We start from the raw sequence: 12,141 nt of genomic DNA, 5'->3' as shown, positions 1-12,141 counted from the left end.
GTTTAAACTATGACTGGTCTAAAACAAAGCAATATTCCTATATTGCACATCTATTGCTGGTTATAGTTTCAGTGAATAGTTCCGTAAGTAATGCATTTTCTAAAGCTTACAAAGTTCACAACGTATATACAGAAAGTTTTTAACCTTTTTCTGTAAAAAGTGTTCACTTTTAAAAATGTATTTAACACTTCAAAATGTCTTTATATAATGGAATAGCATTATTTTTTACATAGTACAAAGTGTCATTTACTGTACTTCTTTAATTGAATAATAATATATATATAATAATATATACCAAATATAGCACATATACAAGCAAAACGTTCTTTTAAGTGAGGTTAGCTCTGAGAAAACATGTAGCATCCTTTGTTTCATCGCTTTCATTATTATATTGTTATTGTATGCAGTGGAAATGATACATTTGTAAGTGAATTAAGTGTTCAAATGCTTCTTTGACCTCAACAGAGTCTGCTCAGATCCTTTCACAATGTTAAAGATGTGGGCATGGTGCAGGTGAAGGTGATCCGGGCAGAGGGGCTGATGGCAGCTGATGTTACAGGTAAGAAAAACCCTCCCGCACACACATACAGTGATCCTGACATATTTCTCACCCTGTTTTCCGCAGTTACCGATAAAGACTATTATTTTCCTTGGAATGGTCAGCAGGAGGCTGATAATTTTGCATTGTTGGCTTCTGAGATCACTGTGTATCTTAAACGTGTTTTTTTTTTTTTTTTTTTTTTTGTGCGACTGCTCTGGTTTCCATTAATTCTTACTTTTAATTAGGTCTGCAGTGGGCAGGCCTAGTTTCTGGCTCTATGAATTATCAAGTTGGAAAAAGAAAAAGATTGGAGACGGTGCAGTGAGCTGATTCTTATTCTGAATCGGAGCAAGACAATAACAAACACACTCACTTTGGGTCATTTTTTATTAATACTACACCATCTTAATGTTGTTGTTGTTTTTTTTTGCTTGTCTTTTGGCCCATTCTTCTTGAAACTGTGACCTTATTGCAACTGAATCATCAGTTCCTCAGTTTTTGTGTGTTATGTTTAAATGAGATATTTCCGTGTGACTTTTAACATAGCTTTAATTAATACACTACTAATCAAAAGTTTGGGGACAGTTTTTTTATTATTATTATAATTTTTTTAATTTTAAGGCAATCTTGCATATAAACTGATCAAAAGTTTTAATGTTACAAAAGATTTCTATTTCAAATAAATTCTGCTCTTTTGATCTTTCTATTCATGAAAGAATCCTGAAAAAAATGGTTTCCACAGAAATAAGTAGTGCAACTGTTCAACAACAATAATAACAATGATAATAATAAATGTTTACTGAGCATCACAACAGTGATTATATTTTATGTTATTTATACTGTATTTTGAATCAAGTACATGCAGCCTTGTTGAGCATAAGAGACTTCTTAAAAAAAAAAAAAAATCTAATCCCAAACTTTTGAATGGTAGTGTAGTTCACCCCAAAATAAAATAATGTATGATCCCTCATGTCACTACAAACCCATGAGAGTTACAGTATCTAGAAAACAACCTTTCAAATGTCTGCAATATATTCAATTTATAGAAAAAAAGAAAGTATTTCTATTTGTATTAGACACTAGAAAAAGTAATTTCAGTTTGGAAAGACTTGGTAATTAACTGATGACAAAACATTTATTTTTAGGTAAATGATTTCTTTAAAGATGAAGAGTGTAAGTTTTTTTCACCTTTAATGACATCAAACTGAATTGCAAAAATAAAGGTAGTTCTTAAACACTCCAAATCATCCACCGTTGGTCAGACAAACAGATAGCATCATAGTCGTGAGCTTGTGACTACTAAAAATATTGAACACTGAAAAATATTTGTTTAGCTTTAGAAATTTTGCAGGAAAGGTTGGTTTGAGTTTGATTTGACCACTTGTGTGGGAAATGAAGCTGAGAATTGCAGCACAAGAATATTAATCAAGGCTGCACAATCGGTTGCAGACAAGGTGTGAGGCAGGAGAAATAAACAGGAGTGACAAAGAGCGAAAAAACAGAGGGAGAGCATGAGAGACAGAGAGAATTAGAGGCAGAGACGTAGAGGTCATTAGTACCGTCACTTTTAAGGTGGATCGTCTTGTGAGGTTCCTCTCCGCTAAGCGCTTTGCGTTCACCGTCTCTCTAATCGCCTAATCGACGCCTTTAATTAAGACATGCTCAATGGCAAACCACCCCCTTCCCCCTTCCCGCTCGCTGCACAGTTCTGCAACCGGTCCTTTACTGGCTCCTCTCCGGGGGTCCGGACCACTAGGTTGACCTCGTAGCTCGGCCTGGCGTTCCCTGGGAAACCGTGGCCTCCTCATGAGCTCTGATTTCACACTCCTCTCCCGCCACAAAGCGCCGGCGCACAAAGCTTTTCTAAGTCGCTCACGGACTCACCGTCTCAATCGGTCCTGGCACCGAGGTGTCAGCCAACAAGGTTACGGGCCACGGAACAGTGCCTCCTCTAACAGAGAGCTCACTGGAGACAGAGAGAGTCCGGGAAGAGTGGAAGGGAAGGAGAGTGGACATAAAAGATCATGTGGCCGGGAGGAAAAAGAAAAAGAGAGGGAAACCTTAGTTCTCTTTTTGTACCACTGAGTGTTTTTTTTTTCATTGTAATTAATTGAGGCTTTTATCTGGAGTGCCTCCACTCCAGGCCAGCAGGATAAATGGGGACAGTGTGTAAAACCAACAGTATTTAGGGACAGGAGACTGCTTTCCTTCTGAATAGAGCAACTCAATACTTCACAGAGATCGCTTCGGATACAGACATAACTCTGACAGTCGACAATTTCGTTAACAATCAGTTTTCAAACACAAGTAGGAACTGTTCTGCCCTCGCTGCCATCAGTGTGTTTGTATATATTAATCCTATGGGCGGTTAAATGCTCCTCTCATGCAGGTACTTCTGCTTAACACCGTTCCTGCTTTTCATTTAAAATGCTTTCCAGACCTGAATAATGTAATTACCGCTGTATACGTCAGCGCGCCTCATCAAATTGCAGCTGGAATGAGGTTGAACTCATCTCGCCGGTCTGTGAGGATTTGCCCAGAATTAACCCACAGATAGCGTCTGCTCGGCCACACCTGGGGAGTCAAAGTTTCATTCGGTGCGAAGCGTGTAATTTGCTCAGACAGCTGTCTCACGAACATGTAGTAATTTGTCGCAGGGGATGACCGAGTGTTACCACAAGGATATCAGTTATGGTGCTACATTCCTGCACCTATAAATATACGTTTATATAAGCAGATGCTAATTATTTTTGAATGATGAAAATACTCACAATTACTAGATACCATGGCAAATTAAGCATTTGTGTGAATACTTTTTAAATGAGATGCTTGAAATTAGGAAAAGGGTTTCGTTTTCATTATTTTTTGCAAACACCTTTTCATGTAAAAAATAAAAATGTGATTCTATAATTTCATCTCCTAACCGATTTTCTGTAACTTTTGCTATATTTTTTCTAATAATCAATAAAAAATACAGTATACTGTATAATATACTGTACACACCTTTTTTAATTCACAAAAAATGTAAAATTTAAAATTTTTTATTCACAATCCAGATTTTGGCAGTAAGTTTAGTCAACTTATTTTATTATATCAGATACATACCAGTGTAATCACTGCATTTAAACATATTCATAAAAAACTATATTCGGTCTGATCAATAAACCCCTGAAATTGATTTCCTTGGTGACAGCAAGGGCTTTCCATTGATCACTGTGACATTTATTTTAAATGTCTTTGCTTCTTTTATTCACATGCAGGGAAGTGTATTATTTTCAAGTGCATTTTATCTTTGCAGCCTGTTATAAAATCATCATTATGGATGTTATTTTTTGCCCCAGCTTTTAAAAATTATGCTCTGCAACAAACAACAAAAATGCTCCCAGTTGTTTTGTTCAGAGATTTGTTTAATGACTAAGAGTTTAGATCAAAGCTGATATGAAGAGTTTGTTGTTTAAGTTTTTGTTGAGAACAATATTCCTTTAAATTATGAACATTTATTTACATGTGTATATTAATAGTCTATTTCAAAGCATGTAGGGCAGTAGATTATATAAACAGTACTGTATCTCTAGAGTCAGCTTCTTATAATAATGTATTTCGTACATGATTTAAAATATTCTATTGAAGTTCTAAAAATATATTGATGAAAAGGATTATTAAAAAGAGTCTCACTTCCAGACATTTTTATTTATCAATGTGAATGCCCATATATTTTGCCTGAACATTTTTCTACAAATTTCCCACATTCAGTTCTGCAATATTTAATTTGTCGTTCCCGTATACACTGTGTGTGTGTGTGTCAAAACGGAGACAGACATGTCCTTACAGTGCTCTAGGGCAGTGCAAAGGCAGAAATGCTTATCTGCCTGTGTACAAACCACTCTATCGGTGTAACAACAGGAAAATACACCACACGGGGCAAAATGAATATATCAAATCAGCTCCACAGTGATAAGTTGCTGCTGAAGCTTTAGTTTGGGTAAAGACAGCAGTGTGGTTTGATCCAGCCCTTCAGGCTGGCTGTCCCATCACCTTTATCAGGTAGTTATTCCCCCCAGCACACCACCCAGTGGATTACACCACCGTAAATACAATGAAACTGATAAAGTTAATGTGTGTGTGTGTGTGTGTGTGTGTGTGTGTGTGACCCACAGGCAAGAGTGACCCCTTCTGTGTAGTGGAGCTCAGCAACGATCGGTTACAGACGCACACCGTGTACAAAAACCTCAACCCAGAGTGGAACAAAGTCTTCATGTTGTAAGTGTCAAAAGCGTGTATGCATGTGCCAGAGTGCTTGCATTTGCATAGAATCACATATTTTCAGTCTGACAATTTATCATATATTTTCTAGTTACTACACTACTGAGATAATTATATCAAATACTGATATAAATTAGATAATATTCTGAGATAATATTCTCTGCACAGAATATGATAATTGCTGAATAAATTGCAGTTGATTTATTTTTATCCATGTTGAAAATGATCTAATTTGTAATTGTAAACCATTTAATGTAAAGTGGGAAAAATGTATTTTTAATCCAGTGTACTGAAAAAGCTTAGTTCTAAATTCCGAATTTCTGGGCTATGTGTTTTATAGAGATATACATCAGAGAGCTGAGGATTACAGGATAATGTAGTCAGGATTATTTCATTAAGCTTTGTATGGGTAGTTGAAAATGTTACGCTAAAGTAAACTTTTCTTTTAGAAGAAAATGAACTCTTTGTTTGAGATTACACTCCCTTCTGCAAGTACAGCCATTGTGCTGTTTGATAATGTGCCATACATCATTTCTTATATAAGGTCGATAACAAGAGGTTGCTCCATTGATGTTTTTTTTTTTTTTTCATAATCGTTCAATCTTCACGGCTGGAAATTCATTTGTGAATTCCCATGGAATGCTGGGTAATCTAGCCTCTCCTAGGACCGCTAATTTCTTAAAGAATAACCTAATTTTCTTTTATTAGACTTCTTCTCTTTAGCCTACTTTTTATAGATAGCATTTCAAATAGAGAATTGCAGAATCTTTTTTTTAACCCCCGCACCATGGAGATTGTCACCAAGGATTTACATGAATCACATTTTTTTTTTTTCATGACTTGAAAGATCTTTTCAGTGTGTAATATTAGTCGATGACTTCTTCACCTACCCCTTTTTCTTCAACTAGCAACGTGAAAGACATCCACTCAGTCTTAGAGGTGACTGTCTATGATGAAGACAGAGACCGAAGTGCCGACTTCTTGGGCAAAGTGGCTATACCGTTGTTAAATGTAAGTTTTGAGCTTGCAGGCTTTTCTTTCAAGAATGAATCAATTTGAAATGGGAAAAATGCACAAAAAAATTGGCATATGTCTAAATTTTATTGACTGTAGTAATCAGAGTAAAACGTTAAAGTGAGAAAAACAGCAAAAATAAGGTTGCCAAAAATGGGGAAATCAACAAAGCATGTGTCTAAACTTTATTGATTTGAGTAATCATAGAGTAGGATGTGAGAAAAACACTTGGGGGAAGAAAAGCTACTAACAAAAACAGAAGAAAGAAAAGATAAGGCTGATTCCCCGGGATAGTTAATTTGCGGCTGACAGTGTTCGGGCCGTAATGAACAGGTACTTGTCAGAGCCGCCACAGTTGTTTTGGGCTCCCTGTCAGATGCAGCAGCTGGGGTTCAAAGGTCACACGGAGAGTGTATTCAGCTGGGTATTGCCAGACAGACGGCTGTCATGTCCCTCTCCCACAGATCCAAAATGGAGAACGCAAAGCTTACGCCTTGAAAAGCAAGGAACTGACAGGGCCAACCAAAGGGGTCATCTTTCTCGAAATAGACGTGATTTATAACATTGTAAGTCCCACTCTCTTTTACTCGCTTGCTATTTTTTAGAGTGTTTTGCACTTCTTTTTTCTGCATGTTCTCTTGAGCCTCTGTCCCTCTGTTCAGACTGTCTGTCCCTGTCCTCATTCTCTCTTTTAATTACTGAAGACTCCCCTTTCCTCAGCCTTTTATTTGTGTGTCTGTGTACCGCTGTGTGTGTGTCTGCCCGCCATTTTAGGCAGGAGTGTGAGAGAGCGCCACATGGCCGCTTGGTGTGGAGTGTATGAAATGGAGGGATGTCTCGATATATATGAGCTCGTTAATGACGCATCGTGATCACGCCTTGAACTCGATGGTGGATTATTACATTCAATTATGCATGAAGTTTTTGTGTTGCAGGTCAAAGCCGGCTTGAGAACTTTGATTCCCATCGAGCAGAAATACATCGAAGAGGAGCCGCGAGTGTCCAAACAGGTAACAAGAGCACTTTAATCTCACCTTTGTTGAGGACATTAATAAAATCAACCCCCAACATCATCTTTCTCCTCATCTTCCCCCCCTCTCACTCTCTTTCTCCTTGTCTCTTCCTTCTCTTCTGGTGGTGTTGAATAGAAATGTCAAGCTGTCAATGCTGGGGGTGCATAAGTAGATTGGCCATCCTTTAGTTTGGACCTCTGGTTCTTCTGCTGTGCTTCTTTTTGTCACCCTGTTCAATGTCCCCCCCCATCCCTGACAAAGAGCTGAATTGTAGGGGTTGTCCCAAATCAGACCTGTCACTGAGACACTGCTTGGGACAAACAGACACACACAGACACTCTCTCTATCTGTCACGCAATAAAGCAGAACTGAATGCATGCTTAAAAAAAGTGTCCACTTTGCACTTTTGGGTGTGAATTACCCCCCACCCCCGAAACTGTTTGCAAGTGAGACAGCAAGATGTGCACATGAACAGAAAAGCGAGGGCAACATATCAAATTTATCCCCACAAGATTTGCTTTTAATTCTTGATGCTCTCCTTTGGACAGCTGAAGCTCATTTTGTCTAACATCTTAGAAATATTTTATTCTTTAGTAGATTTCGATTGTATTTCACCTCAAATATGCTTTGATTAGTTCCTAATGAAAAACAGAGATGGCCTAATTTGAAGGGATGGCCCGAATCCTACACTTCACCACGGTAAATGTGGATATTTACTATGATCAAAGCCATAGCATTTTAAAGCCATAATGTGAGCAGGAGTGTTTGATCTTCCTGTGAACATAAGAAGCAGCGGCCATTTTTAGTTCACTCGCACTCAGAAGCATTTTTATTAAAGGGACATGACAGATTAAAATATTTTATTATTTCCTACTTACACACACACACGCACACACACACACTCACACGCACACACACACACACACACACACACACACACACACACACACACACACACACACACACACACACACACACACATATATATATATATATATACACACACAATTATTGTAGTTGTTTTAGACCTATAATTTTCCACATTAACTTATGAATAATAACTAAAATTACAATCATTTAAAATGTATATTATATACACTTTTGTTCAAAAGTTTATGGTCTGTAAGATTTTTTTTTAAATGATTTTCTATATTCGTCAAACAGCTTTTATTTAATCACACACACACACACACACATTGAAATGCTATTACAATTGAAAATAACTGTTTTCTATTTTAATACATTTTAAAATGTAATTTATTGCTGTGTTGGCAAAGCTGAATTGCCAGCAGCCATTACTTTATCTGTCAGCATCACATTATCCTTCAGGAATCATTCTATGCTGATATACAAGAAACATTTCTTACTATGCTCAATGTTGAAACCCATTTCTTGATGAAAAACCACTTAAAGTGTGATTGTTTTTTCACTTTTTGATGAATATGAAATCAACTTTTATCTATTTAAAATAAAAATCCTTTCTAACATTGTAAATGTCTTTGCTGTCACTTTTGACCACCGAAAGGCATTGACTTTTGCTGAATTAAAGTATTGATTTCTTTAAAAAAAAAGTTTGAATGGTAGAATATACAGTAGTATATAAACATATAAATTTGGTGGTTTTGTCAGTGTGAATCAGTTTAATTGTGAAATGTCACTGTGGTTCTGTCACTCAGCTGCTGCTGCAGAACTTCAACAGAGTGAGGCGCTGTATCTTGTTCCTGATCAATGCTGGCTGCTACATCAACAGCTGCTTTGAGTGGGAGTCTCCTCAGAGGAGCATCTGTGCCTTTCTGGTAAGAACCAGTATGCATTCAACCACACCAACAGTCACATATTTGGACACATTTGGGTTTGGCCACAATTGAATTTCATTGTATTGGTTTTAAATATAAATAAACATCTGGATATTTTCTGGTTGTTAAACATTAGTGAATCATGTCCATAGTGATGAAGTGCACCTGTGGTCACTCTAGGACACATAATATGAACTGAGGAGAACTTTACACATTATTAAAATCACCTTGGGATGAGTTATTTGTAAAAATGACTCGATAAAATGAAAGTGACACAAACTCTGAGAAGAGTAGTCTGGTATTTTTTTTTTTATCACTTGCAGATTTGAATCTGCAAATAAATTCAGTTTCTTTTCTCAAGAGTTAATGTAATTTGTCTGAGCCATTTTTTGCAACCGATTCCTCCAAAGGTCACATGGATAACCAATAGATATATATTTGATCACATTAACTATCAACATGATCCACTAACACCACTTTGACAACTAGAAAGTATCCAGATACTGTACATTAGTCTATACTTTTAACCATATATCTATTGTTTCATCATTCAAAACCTAACAAACGTTTTTTCTTTGAAATGTTTTGCTTCGAAAGTGTATTTCTGTAAATTTGATTTGGTATTTTCTTTATAATGCAGTGATTTTCAAACATTGTAGGTGTATCTTAAGTGCCAAATACTTTCTGGGACCACTTTGCATACACTAGACTTTATAAAACATACTGACAGGTTTTGTGGTGATCCATTAGTTCCTGTGCACACATTTCCCATCTCCCCATCTGTCATGTTAAAAATGTCCAGAATTTTGCCCATTTGTCTTTGACATCCTCCAGCAATCCTCTCAGATCTCCAGTAATGCTCTGGCACCTCGGGGGAAGTCGTCTGAATTCACGACAGTCTCTTTCATAGCGTGGCGCACCTTCAGATTGTAATTGGACAGTTGAACCTTCTTGAAAAGGACACCCTTTGTGAGAGGGCTGTGTGACTGAATGCTAGCGCAGGACATGCTGGCTAATCTTGCCTGTGATGCTGCATAATTTTCTGCAGGGCCTGTCTGTTTTGGGACTGGCGTGTCTTTAAGTGGCGCTGGGTAGGCCATTAACATTTGCTGCTTGACACATTTTAATTTCGGTACACTTCCGAAAGCAAAAGCCGAGGGCACACACATGAGCGGAGGGACCGCTGTATCGATCAGCTAACATTTGAGGTTTTTTTCTTTTCCTTCATGGTTGTCGGGGGAAAAACATCAATGAAAATGTCAGAGGAAGAAATGTCAAGAGATTTGAGGAGAATCAAGCAAAAACAATTACATTACATTTGTTCAGATGCTATTATAAAAAAAATATCACATTGAGTTCAGTACGTCTGACCTGGACTACCAAATTTATTAAAAAAAATTATTTTCTTCACAGTTGTCCCATTAGCTGCTAATGCTATTCTTTAATATCTAAATCTCCCTCCTTATGAGCTCTCTTAATCATCACACTGATTTCTTTCTTTATCACAAGCCATCTGGTTCAGGTGAGCCTTCACCGTTTCGCTGAGACCCACATCTGTGCCGTTCTGTCAGCCGCTGACAGGTTTAAGCCAGAAGAACACAATAGTCAGACAGAGGTGATTTAGCATTCAAGAGTTTCTGAACCTCCGGTGCTTGCTGCACAAAGGTTAGCCAGAGCAAAGGGGCTGCTTGCGATGCGCAGATAAAACCAGCTGCGAATGGCGGCGGTGGCAAGTGCTGTGATTTGCTATTCTGGTATTTTTAGGTCTGTGCCTTTTTGACATGTTAGAGTTCTAGTTTTTAGCTTTTTTGAGGTTGTATTGGTGTTTTTGTTGATGTTGTTGGGATTTTGTTGCAGAAACTCTTCCAAAGATTTTTTTTTCTTTGTTTGCTGGTGCTCCAAAAACCCTGCTCTTTTCCTTAAAGGTGAAGCATGGAAGTGAAATGATTGTGTTGGATCCCAGTTTAATACACAAAGTAGGCCATTTTTATGTTCAGAATATTTAGGCATCCAGACCTGCTTGACACTAGCATACAATAACTTTCTGTTTGATGACCAATGGCTGACAATCGTCCTTGACCGAAACATTTCTTATTATTATCAATGTTGAAAATAGTTCTGCTGTTTAAAATATTTGTGGAAACCAGGTTTCTCTTTTTCAAGATTCTCTTATGAATAGAAAGTTCAAAAGAACATTATACGTGTCTTTTGTTACTTTTGTTCAATTTAGTGCATACTTGATGAATGAAAAAAGCATTAGTTTGGGGCTTGAACAACCTATTGGACAAGGTTTGAATATTATCATTTATGTTGAAACGTGTTGGAAATGGTGACTATTTTTTCAGTATAGTTTGACAAATAGAAAATGCATTAAGACATAGTCTGTTTGAAATAAAAAAAGAAATTTTTCGTAAAAATATAAATAGCTTTACTCTCACTTTTGGTCAATTTAATGCATATTTGCTGAATTAAAATATTAATTTATTTGACCAACAGTCATAATTGGCTGAACAATTTCTAGTGTTGTGCTACTTAATATGTTTGTATAAACTGTGATTTTTTTTTTCTGAAATGTTTGATGAATTGAAAGTTCAAAAGAACATAGTTTATGGAATATTTGAAACAATATAATTGTATTTACTGTCAGTTTTGATCAGTTGAATGTCTTTGCAGAATTAATATATTAATTTAGTAAAAAAATGGCATTACTTTATCTGTTTGACGACCAATGGGTGACAGTCGCCACTGAAAATAGTCATGTGTGTGTTAGCTTTTGTAAGCCATATATTCATGATTGCACACACATTCGATAACGACCAGCCAGTCAAGACCACACAGCTCATGGCATATCCCCAATGGACAAAGCTAGGAGAGTATGTATGTGCGTGCGTGTGCTCGTTCAAGTGTGTGTGGGTGTCAGCGGGAGTGTTTGTGCGCGTCTGCCTCCCCTCTCCACGAACACCTGTAAACTGAGCGTTTGCGCTGGGTGAATATGGGCCATTGTTCTGGCTGGCAGAGTGGTGCTCATAAAGACCGATCTGTGCCAGGCCTCCCTGTGTGCCACTCTACCCCTCCAGCTCCTTATTGCTCCTGCACCAACTCTTCCTCCAAACAAATTTGCCGTAACTCTACCTGCAATTTGGCCTTGGATTGGGAGCAAATAGAGCAGGTATTGTGTGTCGTGGGGAATAAGAGTGGTGTGTGTGAGTGTAGAGGGTAAGGAGAAGGAGATATACTGGAAGGGGAGAGGTAAGGGAATGATACTTGGCTCTTTTATGTGGGGTAATGTAGGACTCTTATCAGTGGGAGCACCCAGACAAGAGAGCTACTACTACAGGAAACTGGAGCAGCTTTCACCTGCTTTGCATTTAGATAAAAAACACCCGAGAAAGGAAAAGAGAAACAAATGCTTGGTGTGTGTCTTCACGATTACAACCCACTGAGTGCTACAAGGTGGCACCTTTCTGCTTCAAGACACCTGTCAGAAAATTATTTATTTATTTATAAAATTTAT

The 12,141-nt window shown here is 37.5% G+C and overlaps 1 protein-coding gene across 5 annotated transcripts in view; it reads left to right on the top strand.

Moving 5' to 3' along the window:
* Nucleotides 1–12,141, top strand: part of LOC113079408 (multiple C2 and transmembrane domain-containing protein 1-like) — a 137,577-nt gene that overhangs the window by 74,815 nt on the left and 50,621 nt on the right. For all 5 annotated transcript variants that reach the window (XM_026251686.1, XM_026251677.1, XM_026251690.1 and 2 more), the window contains 6 exons: nt 466–559; nt 4,699–4,801; nt 5,713–5,815; nt 6,283–6,384; nt 6,754–6,828; nt 8,508–8,627. In XM_026251686.1, the coding sequence (XP_026107471.1) occupies nt 466–559; nt 4,699–4,801; nt 5,713–5,815; nt 6,283–6,384; nt 6,754–6,828; nt 8,508–8,627 (597 nt within the window). The remainder of the gene's footprint in view (nt 1–465; nt 560–4,698; nt 4,802–5,712; nt 5,816–6,282; nt 6,385–6,753; nt 6,829–8,507; nt 8,628–12,141) is intronic.

The sequence above is a fragment of the Carassius auratus genome, chromosome 5, assembly GCF_003368295.1.
Source record: "Carassius auratus strain Wakin chromosome 5, ASM336829v1, whole genome shotgun sequence".
NCBI classification, from domain to species: domain Eukaryota; kingdom Metazoa; phylum Chordata; class Actinopteri; order Cypriniformes; family Cyprinidae; genus Carassius; species Carassius auratus.
This window is presented reverse-complemented; position numbering and strand designations above follow the sequence as displayed.